A 16753-nucleotide genomic window follows, 5' to 3' on the forward strand; every position below is an offset into this window, starting at 1 on the left:
AGATACAGTGACGTTCCAACTTAAAATTAAAAAAAAAACTTTTAGAATACATTTAACAAACTCAGGCCTTTCAAGTTTGCTACCCTGTTAAAGACACTTTGTCGTGAGCTCAGGGTATAGTCACCTCCACTAAGGAAACAACAGTATGATCCCAGCTATGTGGTTGGACAGCAAACCCATTAGCCTTTCTTACCTGGAGGAAGGAATGCTCCGTTCAGGAATGCTCCGTTGGTTGACAGGAAACCAACCTCCAGAATGCAGTTATTTCTATGTCCAATGACATTTCTCACAATTAACTTCAATATCAGAATATCTCCTTATAGATCTCCTTATTAATAAGGAAATTACCTTACTTCACTTTTTTACATCAATATAAACCAGAGAAAGACAAGTATCATGTGATTTCAACTAGGTGTGGACACCAATCAACAAAATAAACTAACAAAATTAAAACAGATAAAGATACATAGGACAGACAGCTGTCACAGGGGAGAGGGGTTGAGGGCTGGGTGAAAAAGGGAAAGGGCTTAACCAAAGAAAAAAAACCACAGACAAAAAAAAAGAGAAAAACCTGTAAATAGGAAGCTAATAGACTCAGTCTTATTATTTAATAATTCTCACAAATAAAGCCCCTATTATTTCATCAGCAATACAAGTTATTAAACTTTTGGGGCCATTGTTCTCAGAAGACCCTTAGAATGACTGCAGGAGGCAAGCAGACAAGCACTGCTACCCTATTTTACCGACAGGAAACTGATTAAAAAAAAAACAAATGGTTACAACACCTGCTCAAGGTCACGTGTACAGTGAGAGAAGAGGGACCAAACCCCGATCTTATCATTCCTAGCAGAATTTTCCTTCCTACCACTTTTAATATTTGACAAAATACATTCTATATTGCTAGGAAATTTCCCCAGGAGAAATGAGTCATTCAATAGCCCAGAGTTTTTATTTTATTTTTCTTTAAAGAAAAGAACAATGAAGGTGCTGTTCAGAGCCTTGAAATTAGAGAAAATCCTAGCTCAATTCATCATGACTTGCTGTAACATTAATCAGTATGTAACATCAGCATTACAAGAATAGCCAAGAAAAGTCCAAGAAAGGAATTATAAAGGGAGAACAGCTCTCCTGCACTATTACCTATTAAAACAAGTGATAAAGCTAAAGAAAATAAAATTAAGTCGGAAACAGATTCAACTAATATTGGAAAGAAGTCCATTACAGAGGCACAAAAGAAAAACATGAATCATTCACAAGTAACACCAGGAAGGGTGGCCGCAGTGGGCAGGGCCATCTGGAAGAAAAGTAAAGTAGGATTCACATCTCACAATTTAAACAAAACAATTTCTAGATTGAAGTGCGAAAGGTATAAAAGGTAAAATCATACAAACATTAGGAAAAAAAATAAAAGACTTTTTAAAAAAGAATCTCAACTCGTGGTGAGCCCTGGAGAACATGTCACAAACTGAGACCACACAATAGAAGATGATAATGGAACCATGTTAAAATTGAAAACTTCCTTACGGCAATAAGATACAAAAGCTTCATTCTGGTGGGTGGGGCACTACCTCGGTGTTGTTTGGGATGCATTTTTCTGATGACTAGTGAAACTAAATACCTTTCTATACTTTTCTGGCCACCTGGCTTTCTTTCATGAAATGTTTTTGTCCATTTTCCCACTCAGTTGTATTTTTCATCTTGATTTGCAGGAGTTGGTTTTCTTATAAATAACAGGTAAGTCCCCATCATATGTGTATATTGCAACTATCCTCTCTCTCTCTGGGGGCTGGCTTTCACTCGTCTGTGTGCATTTAAGAAAAGGCTGTTCTCACATGGTCATAAAATGATTACCATGGACACAAAAACCTGGTATTAGATAGGACTTCTGGGAGGGGAAGAGAAGTAAGTACCAGGGAAAAGGTGTACTTTTCACTATATCCTCTTGCACTGGCTTTTTCTTATTATTATTTCTATTTGCACGTGTTTTGAATTTTAAGGCAAAGGTAGGACCACACATAGCTTTCTATAAACTAAGCAGCTGCTAGCTTTTCCTCTCTCGCCTTGTTCTGACACAGCAGCAGTGGGGAGGGGTAAGATACTGCTGTCCCAGTCAGCCCCGCCCACTTAAGGCAGGACAGCCTAATGAGAGCTGTTACAGTCAGACTACCTGAGTTGTAACCCAGCAACTCCACTCCCACTTTAGAACCTTAGTCATTCTTCCCCATATGCCTCATCTGCTTTGCCTGAAAAACAGGGAAGGTGACAATTCCTACTGCTGTAAGCAGCTTCTAGGACTGCCCACCGATCTCCAACTCCGGGTACTCGGACCCTTGTAGCATCCTCTCCCCTCCTCTGAGTGTAGGCTGGGCTTCATACCTGCTTCTAGACAACGAATGAGGCAGAGGTGTGCGATCTCAATGCCCAGATTAGGGGCATCTTGGCCCCCCATTCTCCTATGCATTTACTAAGATAGCTCCTGTGACCTGTCCTATGGAAGGATCCACATGGCAAGGAACTAAGTCTCCGGCCCACAGTCAGGCAGACCTGAGACCTGCTGGCCAGCATCGGTCAGCTTTGACCCTTCCCGAAGGGGGCCTCATGATGAGACAGTAGCCCCGCCAACACCTTCGTTGCAGCCTGTGAAAAACCCTGAGCCAGGTCCCCAGCTGTGCCCAGATTCCTGACCCTCAGAGGGGGCAGTGACACATGTGTTAGATGGGTGAGGATACATGTCTGTGGTTTAAGCTGCCATTTTTTTTTGTATTTTTCTGAAGTGAGAAGCGGGGGGGAGGGGGGCAGAGGCAGGCAGACAGACAGACTCCTGCATGCGCCCAACCGGGATCCACCAGGCATGCCCACCAGGGGGTGATGCTCTGTCCATCTGGGGCGTTGCTCCACTGCAATCGGAGCCATCCTAGCAACTGAGGCAGAGGCCATGGAGCCATCCTCAGCACCCAGGCCAACTCTGCTCCAATGGAGCGTTGGCTGTGGGAAGGGAAGAGAGAGACAGAGAGGAAGGAGAGGGGGAGGGGCAGAGAAGCAGATGGGCACTTCTCCTGTGTGCCCTGGCCGGAAATTGAATCCAGGACTTCCACACATCGGGTCGACGCTCTACCATTGAGCCAACCGGCCAGGGCTTGGAGTCATTTTTGTTATGCAGGATTAGATAACTAATACACCTCCCTTCTGAGTTGTAAAGATGAAAAGAAATGGTACTTAGAAAGCTTTGGTGCAAGTGGTCAGAGCATGCTGACTCTTTGTATTATGAAAACATTAAAGCCTGGCAATGTAGAAGTCATATACGCCTTCATTAGCTCTAAAGTGATGGAGAAGGCTTTTCAAACTTCCGGAAGTCAGGAGAGAATGGCAACTGGGAATAACAACCTACAGAGACATGTCAACATGCAGAAAACTCACTACTACTGCTTATGTTATACTGACTTGATGACTGAAACAGTAGGAAAAGTAGAAATTAAGTTCAATAGAATAATAATCATTAATTCTATCATTCTAAACAAACAAGACAACTATATATGACCAAATCCCAAACACCTCAAAATATGATATCAAAATCACACATGAGTACCAAATGTGTAAAATAGTCTTGCACCAAGCTTTTCCTTACAATTATCTTTGGAAGTCTGATAAACCAACATCTTGAAGGGTAAAAATACAGCTTCTTACTTATGTATTTATCTTACCCTCCAATATTTGGAGCACACCACCAAAAGAGACCTTTGTGTGAATGCACAAAAAGAGATGCTTTGGCAATTCTGACAATAAATTGGTTTGGATTCCTCCTCAAATATTGGCTCGGTGTCCTGGAAGGAGAAAGATTTGCAGTTTTAGGAATGGCTTGGTTGTCAGTTAAAGTTATCAGACCATGATAAAGAAAACAAAATGAAATAAAGACATCACTTGATATGGTCATCATTTTAGCCCCTCCTGTGAGAACTGAGGAAATAAAAAGCAGTAATTGTATTACAAAAACATCTGGCACATCTTTGCCATAGGCTAATCAAGATTAAAATACTGTGGGAACCAGAGTGTCATCACTCTGGCAATAACAGAAAAGAAAAGTTTTATAAATTCTAATTTATGTAGTTATATGTGCTTTTAAGTTTGTTTTTTTAAAAAAACTGATCAATTCTTCCAATTTTTTCCAGATTCAATGTCTTAACACTGTCCTAACTGAAGAGATTAGTGTCAATACTGCCAGAAAATTGACCCGCCTTTCTCATAGAGTAACACGGAATTCAAGCTCAAAGAAGAGAGACAGAGGACTAAACTGGGCTTTGTACACTTGCTGTGATGGTTAACACTTTTTCCCCTGGAGCATACTACCTTTTAAGTTTTAACTGAAACAGAGGCAGTTGAGGAAAATCCTACCTCTTCTCGATGTTTCTCTATCCTGTGCTATAGGTTTCTCTATTTATATTCTTGATACAGCAAATATCTGCCATCAAAGTGAAAAAAACCAATGCATTTACAGAGACAGCATTCTAGGGGACCTTCTACACTATGTCAATAAGACTATTTAGAAAGAATAGCTTTTCCCTTCCTCTTTAAGAAAAGAAGAGAAGGTGTACATCATTACTAAAATTTTAAGGCTCTATAAGAAAAACAGAAATGAATTACTGTCTCATTTGTCTCACCTGCATGCCACTTATTTCAGAGGTCACAATCCACACCTTCAAGATGCCCGACACTGAGAGTGCTACCACAGTGTCCTCTAAGCCAAGAAGGAACAAAAAGCCAAGGTTACAAACACAAGACAATATTTCTAAAAAGTAACATGGTCTCAACAGTAACATGGAACATACCATATTTCCCCACGTATAAGACATAAAATTTTTCAAAAAATTTGGGGTCTAAAAGCTGGGTGCATCTTATACAGTGGTTGTAGCACTTCAAACATCATAGACAAAACTGAGGACGAGGTAATTATGAAGACAGTGATTCGTCATCAGACACAGATGAGGACAAGCTAATGGATGGGAGTTTTGACAGTGATGAAGACCTGTATGAATCTTATGAGGAATAAAACTTGAGTTCAACAACTGTATGGAATACATTTTTTTCAAATTTCAGGCCCCAAAATTAAGGTGTGTCTTATACATGGAAGCATCTTATACATGAGGAAATATGGTAGTTCACTATAATTAAAGTAAATAACAGCATGTTTTACAGTTGGCCTAAAAATATAATTCTATATTGCATAAAATAACAGAAACCAGATTTTGAAACATAATAGAGATGATCAAGAATTTGGAATTCAAGGAAAAGTTGTTTTTAGCAACTTGAAATTATTTGTTTAGTTATAATTAAGTTCTTAACAATTTCGAATGTTCCTGATCACTAGACTAACAAGAACTTTTATCTTTGGAATTCATAATCTTTAATTATTTATCATGCATGAGCAGACTCGCTTTCATTCTTCAAGGAGCTTGTTCACCCACTTCCCCCCTTACCCTGCCCACCTTCTGGGCGTTTCATTGCACGTTACAACCTCTACAGATTAGGACTAAAACAAAGACATGATATAAAACCTAAATTCTAAGCTTTGGGTAAGCGACAGTCAAACATACCAGGAACTTTTATTAAATTTAACCGTGTATAATCCCCTTCCTTTTCACTGTCTTCACATAAAATGGAAACACTTCCTAGCCCACATAAGCAAGTGACAAAACCAGGCCCAAGAATTATACAGGTGGAACTGTGGCTTTTCCCATCGTTCTTGCAAGAGGTTAAGATATTTGTCCTCCCCTTCACAAAATCACCCACACATTCGAAGACTGCCAATAGCTAGTGATCACACATAACGGAGATAATCTAACACTTTAAACCTTAGTCCAATCACAGATTCCTTTATGAAGGTAGAGACCAACCATATATTATTAGTTATTTCTGTAATAGAATGTAAAAGACACTAATATATGTCACATTATAGAACTCCACAGTAAATGAACCATTCAGTCATGGTGCTGAAGTCCCTAAAGGGCACCACACACTGACCTTGTGTTCGGTGGGACCGAATAATACTCATGGAGCTAATCCAGTCTGGAGAGATCTTTGATACTAAGGAGTATAACACCTCAAGGCTGGTGGCGTCCACAACAAGGATTTCAGGATAATGGCCATGGCATAAAAGCCTGCCTTCTCTCTGGTTTCCAACAGAGAACTGATAGAACTATAAGGGAAAAGATGGTAAGTGTTCCCTTTTACTTAAGGAACTTGATTCAAATGCATTCATCAAGCTTATTATGAGGCTCGATTCCTTCAGTAATAGTTCCAGACAGGTAATATACAGCAGTGGTCCCCAACCTTTTTTGGGCCACGGACCGGTTTAACGTCAGAAAATATTTTCACGGACTGGCCTTTAGGATGGGACGGATAAATGTATCACTTGATCGAGACAAGTGTCAAGAATGAGTCTTAGACGGATGTAACAGAGGGAATCTGGTCATTTTTTAAAAATAAAACATCGTTCAGACTTAAATATAACTAAAACGGAAATAATGTAAGTTATTTATTCTTTCTCTGCAGACCAGTACCAAATGGCCCATAGACCGGTACCGGTCTATGGCCCGGGGATTGGGGACCACTGATATACAGTATACATTATATGTCTATGTACACACACATCAAGGGACATTAGTATTTAAATATAAATTAGTATATAAATATAGAATATTACTCTTTTCCTAACATCTTATCCTCTCCTTTGGTCTACTTTGGAGAATTCATGAAAACTTTCTTATCCTCCTGTAGAATCAAAAACAGGAATGTTAAATAAATTAATAAAACACCTCAAAAAAATCAGCTTCACAAATCAAAGCAACAGGGAAGTTTAGGCAGGTCACAAAAGTAATATGAATTTTAGATGAACAGGAATAGGTAGGTGTAAGATTATAAGTACTAGTTCTAACCAAGTAAAATTTAGATGACTGCTGTTCAAACATATTATAACCAGAAGTAAGTTCTGGTTAATCTAAGTGTGTTATTTCAGATTAGTGTAAAACAGCTTTGTTAACTATTCTCATAGTACACATTTATACTTTGTGGAAGAAAAATAGAAGAACCAATATAATCACGATCTACATGTTACTCATGCCAAGAATAACTCCAAAGAAGAAGATTGGTTTCCATCAAACAAAGAGCAAAGTAAGAATAACTATCAAACAAGACCAACAACTTATCAAAGGACATCTTTCCTTCGCCTCAAAAAATAGTGACTCTCTTAGTAGAAAGATTCTCCTATAGGATTTTTAGAAGGTAAAGACATCTAATATGCAGACTACTATCTCCCAAATGTTGGACCTTGCACGAATCACATGAGGGCTAGCTAGACGCAGCACCAAGGCAACGCTATGACCTCTCCACAGCTGGGGACACTACTAAGAAACCCAGGTCCAATCTGCTCCTTATACCCATTAGCCCTGTTCTTAGATCTCAACATTGTATGTGAAGAAATACAATCTTTTCTCCAATAATGCAGTATCCTGTATAAGAAGGACTACAACTGCTTAAAAGTACGCATTGATCACGGAGCACATTAAGTGCAACACAGCACCACCAAAACTTTAAGAGAAGATGTAACAAAACGCAGAAAACCAAAGGGGGCATCTCTAGACCTCAGGAGGTTGATTCGAAAAAACACAACATACAACCAAGAGGTCTGGGGACTGCCAGGCACTCACAGATACAATGTGACCACAGTTAACCCTGACCCACCCAAGGGGAGGCTGTGTCAATGAGCAAAGGGTAAGAGCAGCAAAGCAAACTTGGTCATGGTTCATCCACCACCGGCCAGGAGAGACAAGTCACCAGAGAAGAGACCTCCCCCGAGGGCCGGGGTATTTTATCAGACCCACCTGACTAATGCCCCCCACTTCTGAACACTAATTCGGCATCTCAGACACTGACACTGGCAAAGAAAGTGTCCTGAGAGAAGAAACAAGCTTTCCAAATATGACAAAGGTATGCCCTCAAGTGATAATTAATAAGTTGGCACCTCCTTGTGATTTCAGTAAGTATCAATGTTGCCATCATTCACCATGTCTATGTATATAAAAAGACAACTCGTTTCTGCCCTGGCCGGGTAGCTCATTTAGTTAGAGCATCATCCCGATACGGCAAGGTTGCAGGTTGGATCCCAGTCAGGGCACGTACAAGAATCAACCAATGAATGCATAATAAGTGGGACAACAAATTGACGTCTATCTCTCTCTCTCTCCTCTCCCACTCTCTCTTGTTCTCTCTCTCCTTCTCCCTCACCCTTCCTCTCTCTTTAAAATACATAAAAAATTACTGTAATTAGAAAATAAAAAACAACTTGCTTCTGGACCTGAGAGAGTAAAGATCACAAAGGAAGCAACTATCACACACTAGTGACCCCGCTAAAAAGCATCCTCTACCTAGAGACAGCTGTCATTGTAACTGCAGAAGACTTAATCCAGAATCTGATAAACAGTAGACACTAAAAACTGTTGAATAAGAAAAGAACATTTTTCCTAAAATGTCTATAAACCTTGATGGCTCTTCACATAACAAAAAATAAATAACATATGCCCTTTAAATAAAAAGCATACACCCTAACACCACTAAAAAAGAAATTTTCCGACGTCTTTGCCAGGGCAAGAAATCATCACCAAAAGACTTCTTCTATCACTGCCTCCCCGCAAACATTTTCCATTGCCTTTCTAAGTTGTGTAGGCACAGAAGGTTTTTTCCTGCAACAAATGATTGTGTCTGTTTTGAGGGAGGCAGTATGATGTACCCTAAAGAACAAAGTCCCTAGTGTCCGATAAACCTGATTTGGGATCCTGGCACCAGGAATGACTCACTGGGGCAAGTCATTCAATCAGTCTGGGTCTCAGCTTCCATATATGTAAAGTGATACACTCCTATTTAATTCATAAGGATGTGGGAAGGACTAAATGAAACACCAGAGAAGAAATGCTTATACGATATTTGCTCAATAAATATTGGGTTCTCTTCTCTCCCCTTTCCCTCCCCACTGAGAACATAAAACATATTTTTCTCTATAGTAGTAATTTCCCCAACACTCAATACAGTAAATGATGAGTAAAGAGAAGCACAAAGAACCCAACAATTACAAAAGACTAAGAAAGAATACCAGGAATGTAAGTTGGAAACTATAAATCCCCATTTAAATTCTTGTGTAAGCCAGGCATATGAAATGATCATTTCTTCTACAGAATTGGAAAGTCAAAAAATACATTAAGGGCCTGTTGGCTCAGTGGTAGAGCATCGGCCTGGCGTGCAAAAGTCCCGGGTTCGATTCCCGGCCAGGGCACACATGAGAAGCGCCCATCTGCTTCTCCACCCCTCCCCTTCTCCTTCCTCTCTGTCTCTCTCTTCCCCTCCTGCAGCCAAGGCTCCATTGGAGCAAGGATGGCCTGGGCGCTGAGGATGGCTCTGTGGCCTCTGCCTCAGGCGCTAGAATGGCTCTGACTGCGGCAGAGTGAGGCCCCAAGATGGGCAGAGCATTACCCCTTGGTGGGCATGCCGAGTGGATCCTGGTCGGGCGCATGCGGGAGTCTGTCTGACTGCCTCCCCGTTTCAAGCTTCGGAAAAATACTAAAAATAAACAAAACAAACAACAAAAAAATACACTAGGGATCAACTACACAAATAATAAAAAGGATATGAGCCCGAAAGTGGGTCAATATGTGTCCGTCATGAATAAAACCATAAAGACTTCAGAAGGAAGGAACTCCCTTATTGGGATCTAGAGAACTTGGGAAGCCAGGAGAGCCAGAGAGCAGAGCAGTGGCCGCCATCCGCTTACCTGACATCTTTCCCATTCGCCTCCTCTACTTCATTCCCTCCCCCACTACACCATCGTGTAAGGAGTACTTTCACTACTCTAATTCTAGTCTTCTCATCACTTCCACCCACTTTTCATATAAAAATACAGCTAGCCTGACCAGGCGGTGGCGCAATGGATAGAGTGTCGGATTGAGACGCACAGGACCCAGGTTCAAAACCCTAAGGTCACCGGCTCGAGCGCAGACTCATCTGGTTTGATTATAGCTCACCAGCTTGAGCCCAAGGTCGCTGGCTTGAGCAAGGGGTCACTCTGTCTGCTGTATCCCCACAGTCAAGGCACATATGAGAAAGCAATCAATGAACAACTAAGGTGCTGCAACAAAGAATCGATGCTTCTCATTTCTCTCTCTTCCTGTCTGTCTGTCCCTATCTCCCCTCTCTCTGTATCTCTCTGTCTCTGTCACACAAAAAATAACAAAACAAAAAAACAAAACAAAACAAAATGCAGCTCAATGTTTAAAAAACATTCTGTAATTATATACCTGTAATAACTGTGCTGACTTGGAAATTACAGAAGTAGATACTCACCTGTATGCCAGTATGAGTGCAAGCTAATTTTGTAAATTCAATACATCTACCATCACTCACGTCCCAGAGACACATCTCTCTATAAAACAAAATAAGAGCCAATTTTAAGTTGGATTTTGAAAGCACTGTTCTACTTCGTCACAGTGGTTTCAAAGTAATCTTCCATTAAAACCAGTCTATTTCAGAAACAGTCGTGGATAGTCATGACTGCTATTCACCAAGACTTCTGGTCTCCTCACTCACCATCCCAACCTCCTTTCCAACCTGCCCAGCCCCACTTTGGTCCACACTCTTTCTGGGGACATGGCCCGCTCGCGAATCCTGGCTCCCTTCTGCTTGGCGGAGTACTCTGAGTAGTTCCGGTTAGACTGATGCAAGGCTTCCAGAACTTTCTCTTTCCCTTTGCCTTTGCTCCAGACACTGGCTGATTCACACAGCCGGTGCTTCTTCAACCTCAACCTCAAAGCTAGGACAATAACAAAGCAGAACAGAGCCCCAAGTGATAGATGAGGGAAAACTGACAAAAACAAGAAGTAAACTTTGAATTTGTATCACTGAGATGATTATCAACACAGCTAGAAAATTTAGTACTTCAAAAAGAAACAAAATTAAAGTGAGCTGAATTCCAGACCTTTTGAAATTAAATATAATATTCCAGTTCTGATTCTGTATTTATTGCAGAAGTTTTATTGAATGCATACAAACAGAAATGTATGTCAAACTACAGACAAACCATTCAAAATTAGAAATGTCGATGCCTTGCCTCTTATAGAAATAAACTGAAGATTTACTTAACCAAAAAAAGCATTCATAAAATGCAATGATCCTGATGTAATAAGGGTTTTCTTTGAAATTCTCTTTCCTATACTTCATATGGTATGAAATAACTTTAAAAAAATGCTCAACCAGTTTAGACTATGTATTCTAACGTGTTATCCTTTATTGACCAAAAGTCACTACATTTTACCTAATGCTGCCTCTTCTTGTTTCAAACAGTTACACAAGCTTCTTTTCAAATTCTAAAATTTCAGGGACAGTGGAGGAGACAACTTCTTAAATTTCTACCAGTTCCCCAACTCTTTCCAATAACATATTGTATAAATATACAATTTTCCAAGCACCAAAAAAGTTTTAAAACTTCCATATACTCTGGACCCTACAACTGCTCTCCAATGACCTATCTCTCCAAAAGTAAGCTATATTCTGAGATTGAGAAATATATGTGATTACACTAGTGTATAAACAGACATCAGTATAAATATCCAAACATTTGCGTGGCTTCACCTTTCAAATTTATGCTGGTCTAGTATCATCAGGTTTTTTAAAAACTCTTAAAGTTGTCCACCAACTCAGTAACAATGCCATAGAAATTAATACTCAGCTTTAACTTTTACGGCATTCTGAGTTTCTCAAAAGCAAGGCAAAACCATAATAATAAATTATAATAGAAGTATAAAAATTATTAATAAAGATAAAATGCAATTTTAAAATCTATATTTTCAAATATCTTTATGTAGACATTTAAAAGATATTTTAAAGACATATAAAAGATATCTGAAGCATTTATTTAAAAGATACATAAGAAAAAAAAAACTTCCTTACTTCCTAATACACTAGTACTATTTGCAATAAAGCCTTCTGAGGAAAACAAGTAAATAAGAAAATACTTACCCACTTTCAGATGCACTCACGATATACTGTTTGTCACTAGAAGCACAGGCTTTAGACAAACAGGTGATTGAAGCTGTATGACCAAATAACAGTGCTCGAGGATTAACCTAGAAATACACAAATATGTTGATGTGAGTACCAAATTTTTAAAAACGAGTCTTGTTTTAGGAATCCTGTTAAATATTCATATAAATGTAAAGCTATAGATTTGAGAAGAATTGCTCAGAATACCAAAAACTAAGAACAAAACAGAGACTCCCACATATTTAATGCTCCCAATCACCCTCCCAAGTAGTTCTGAGGTTGAAATTGAGATATCAAGAGGTGTCATAACTTGCCCAGTATCAGAGAGTGATGGAGCCAGGCGTCAAACCAGGGTAGGTGGTCTGAAGCACTAGCTAGAGTATACTGAGAAATCAGGTTAAGAATGTGAATTAGCATATAAAATAATGGAACCTCACTTATCTTTTAAATAATACTTTCACTGATCTAAAAGTACATTTAGAGTATCTAGATTGACACCCCCAAATACAACAAATAGAGGACAGGACCTTCCCAAATGCAGTATCAATGTTAAGCATCAGGAACTAAGAATGACCTTCACTGATTAATGATTTAGTGACATAGTGTCTACCAGAAAAGATTGCCCAAAGTCACACAACTACACAGAACACCTGCTATTCTAAAGTAGTCTGGCAGTCAGCTCCCAAATTTATCTACTTGGTTCTAAATGTCATATCTTACTTTGGGATACTTCAAGGATTTACATTATTTCAGGATGCATTTTTTAAATAAAATATTTCATACACATAAATAATATTTATAATACACATAAGATATAAATACTGCATTGAATAGCAACAAACTCAAGACCCAGTTAAAAAATAAAATATAACCAATATCTTCAAAGCCTCTTTGTACCATTAATCCTAGCTTAATAAGAAAATTTAATTGTTCAAAATTAAATACTGCATGGGAAGAGTACTGAGATTATTCTACAGTTCTGGTATGTCATAACTAAAGAGAATTTCCAAATCAAATTCACCTTAGCAGTCTACTGCAGTTATAGTTAGGAGAAAAATGTAATCATTGTTTATGGTTAGAATGGGCCTACAAAGTTTTCTCATACACATAAAATTTTCTCATACATCCAACCCTACCTCTATACAAAGACTCAGTATTCTTCCACCGTGAAAAATACGTGCACACGTGTGTGTGTGCGTGTGTGTGTGTGTGTGTATGTGTCCAACTCATATATCCCCAGTCTGCCTACTGATAGGTCCCAGAAGCAGAGCCCATTGAACATTTACACCCACACTAGTAAAGAATGGTAATAAATATATAGTGATTTTTAAAATAAAATACAACAAAATTTACAATTTCTAAAAAGTTTTTCTCTCTTCAAGACATTCATCTTAGAAGGTATAAATTTCAAAATTGTTTTTAATATCTTTTTGAAAGCCTCCTTCAAAATGGGTAACATTTTCTTGGAGAATTATAAATGTAATACATCATGCCACTTAAGATAGATATTATATTTGAAAATAGCCAAAAGCCAGCAAAATTCAACTCTAATGAATAATGTAAATAATCAACCTGCATAATACCATTTTTTGTCAAAATATATTTCTCAGGAAGCATATTATGAGGCCAAGTGTTATTCCAGATCTCAGTATAAGTAGGTTCTTATACTGAGAAAGCACAATAGGCATTTCAAATACTCACTTCCAATTCTCCTGAGAGATCCCAGAGACATATCTGTCCATCGTGGCATCCGGTCACCACTGTGGCCCCGTCGTCTGTTAAAAGCACTGCTGAGATGCAGTGGGTTGGTGCTTTGCGACCCCAAAGAACGATGGGTAGAACAAGGCTGTTTCCTGCCATGGTGTTTTCAGACCTGGAAATGTTTATCAGGATAATGTCAAATATTACAGTATTTCCTTCTAAAGCATATTTTACATTTTTATTATGAACTTCCTAAGCCTAAGAATTCTTCTAAACATTATAAGTGTGTGTGTTTGTGTATATATAATACATGCATACACAAAAACATATAAAATCTCAATTAATCCTCACAACAAATCATGCAGTAAGCACCATGGTTACTCCTCTTTCACAAATAAAAACAGTGAGTTGTAAAGAGTCACAAAGTGAAAAGTAATGAAGCTCAAATCAAACCCAGGCAGCCTGACTTCAGAAGCTATGGTCTTGCTCTGTTACGTGACCAATGACAAGTGACGTCTCCAAACGGGCAATAAACATCAATGTCCAAGAAAAACTAGTGCTGTTTCATAGTTCTAAACATTAAAAAGAGCATATTCAGCAAGAAGCTCATTCAACCATATTTATTATAAACCTATGATGTCTCAAGGTCACGAGTGTCTTTTGTGAAACTTGGGGAAAAAAGAAGTTCTTTTTAAACTCCTTCCTGTATAACAAAAATTTAGTTCTAATAAAGTTTTTTGTTTTTTAAAAGATTTTATTTATTGATTTTAGAGAGAGGAGAGAGAAAGAAAGGGTGGAGGAGGAACAGGAAGCACCAACTAGTATAGTTGCTTCTCATATGTGCCTTGACTGGGCAAGCCCAGGGTTTCGAACCAGCAACCTCAGTATTCCAGGTCAATGCTTTTATCCACTATGCCACCACATGTCAGGCAGTTCTAATAAAGTTTTAAATTTGAGATGAATGATCAGTTAAACAGTGTATACTGGAATACTCCTCTTACAAGAATGCACAAATATAAGGAATTACTCCTTCATATGATAAATTTAAGATCTAGTTGGTAAAATAACTAGATTTAAGTGTTATTAACTATGTGGTTAAAGATCTAAAAACTAGTTCACAGAAGTTAGGGAAAAATAAAGACTAAAATAATCAAAGAGAGCTCCACAAAAAACAGAAGACATGAAGCACAGTTTTATGAGCCACTAGAGGGGTCACCTACAGGCCTGACAACTGGTCAATCAAAAGAAATGTCACAGGGCCCTGGCTGGTTGGCTCAGTGGTAGAGCGTCGGCCCGCTGTGTGGAAATCTCAGATTTGATTTCCATCCAGGGCACACAGGAGAAGTGCCCATCTGCTTCTCCACCCTTCCCCCTCTCTTTCCTCTCTATCTCTCTCTTCCCCTCCCACAGCCAAGGCTCCATGGGAGCAAAGTTGGCCTGGGCGCTGAGGATGGCTCCATGGCCTCCACTTCAGGAGCTAGAATGGCTCCATTTGCAGCAGAACAATGCCCCAGATAGACCGAGCATCGCCCCCTGGTGGGCATGCAAGGTGGATCCCAGTCAGGCACATGCGGAAGTCTGTCTGCCGCTCCTCCCCCCACTTCTCACTTTGGAAAAATACAAAAAAAATTTTTTTAATTTAAAAAAAGCAATGTCACAGTAGTGATTTTTTTATACCCAGGATTTTTAAGTGACAACAAAAATATGTGTATAACTATGGACTCTTTAGAATGCTAAGACTATCCTAAGAAATTTTCAGTAATACTCAAAGGAAGAGCCAATTTCTATACAAATAAAACCAGCTGGACAGCCATGGTCTTATTGCCAGTGGCTTCTAGCAAAAGGCTCTTCTCTAAACTACTACTTAGTACTACAATCCTTAAATAAAAAATAAAAAACTAAAAGTTCTTTTACAAAAAAGAATAGCCACTAAAAAGTCAGGCAAGTAAAAAATTATGACTGATGTTAGAATGTTTACTAAAAACAACCTATATTACATCTTTTAATTTTTGTTAGAATACATGGCTCTCATTAGTTTTTCCTCCCCAAACTTTATATTTCTGCTATAAGTAAAAGGTATACATTCAAAGAAGAAAATTTAAGTTTACTTCCTATTGTATCATGTTCACCATTTCATAAACTACCAGGACACTAACCATTATTTTCATATCCCTATTTGATATAAGAAAATGAAACAAGGACTGAATCAATTTTAATAAACTTGGTACAGCTTGTTCCTGTCTGAACAACATATGTAACAACGATTTTCTCAAAATTGAGAATCTGGAAGAAGTTCATTTTTCCATGGTGACAACACTCAGTTTTAAATTACAGCACCCAAAGAAGATCTCTCTCAGTTAAACAAGCTCACAGCATCAAACACAATTTGGTGAGATCCGGAAAGAACACAGTTTCTCTAGATATTTGAGAACTCATGTTTACTGCATGCTGCCTGGCTTAGAGAGAAGGCGAATATACAGATTCAGGATGAAGGAGCGTGTGTGCTATAGAGAGATGGTCCTGCGCTGATGCCACAGGAAAGAACATCTGGAATTCAAGTGACAAGGCAACTCAAGAAAACCTGGGAGAATAACACATTGCACAGCCCTTAAAACAATTGAAAATAATCATCCATAACATGACAAAGGAAGAGCTATGTCATTAGAAAACACACGTATCTCTAACTCAGCTTCTCCAGCAGCTAAAATAATCACAAAGATCTAGGCAAAAACAAATCGCCACATCCTCTTCAAAAATCACAACCCAACAGTCAACCAGATTCTGAGAGTTCTCAGTAGGGCAATTAAGGATCTCTGTTAGGGACTAGGTTAGTTTGCTAGAGCTGCCGTGATCACAGGCTGAGTGGCTTAAACCAGTGGTCCCCAACCTTTTTTGGGCCACGGACCAGTTTAATGTCAGAAAATATTTTCACAGACCAGCCTTTAGGGTGTGGGATGGATAAATGTATCACGTG

The 16753-nt window shown here is 38.9% G+C and overlaps 1 protein-coding gene across 3 annotated transcripts in view; it reads right to left on the reverse strand.

Annotated features, from left to right (window-relative positions):
- The window catches only part of WDR7 (WD repeat domain 7), a 313941-nt gene that overhangs the window by 281884 nt on the left and 15304 nt on the right, over nt 1–16753 (reverse strand). For all 3 annotated transcript variants that reach the window (XM_066246276.1, XM_066246273.1, XM_066246274.1), the window contains exons 2-7: nt 13780–13951; nt 12055–12161; nt 10384–10462; nt 6016–6190; nt 4656–4732; nt 3702–3821 (exon numbers count right to left, since the gene is read on the reverse strand). In XM_066246276.1, the coding sequence (XP_066102373.1) occupies nt 3702–3821; nt 4656–4732; nt 6016–6190; nt 10384–10462; nt 12055–12161; nt 13780–13938 (717 nt within the window). In that variant the 5' untranslated portion in view covers nt 13939–13951. The remainder of the gene's footprint in view (nt 1–3701; nt 3822–4655; nt 4733–6015; nt 6191–10383; nt 10463–12054; nt 12162–13779; nt 13952–16753) is intronic.

Source organism: Saccopteryx bilineata, chromosome 11, assembly GCF_036850765.1.
Source record: "Saccopteryx bilineata isolate mSacBil1 chromosome 11, mSacBil1_pri_phased_curated, whole genome shotgun sequence".
NCBI lineage: Eukaryota > Metazoa > Chordata > Mammalia > Chiroptera > Emballonuridae > Saccopteryx > Saccopteryx bilineata.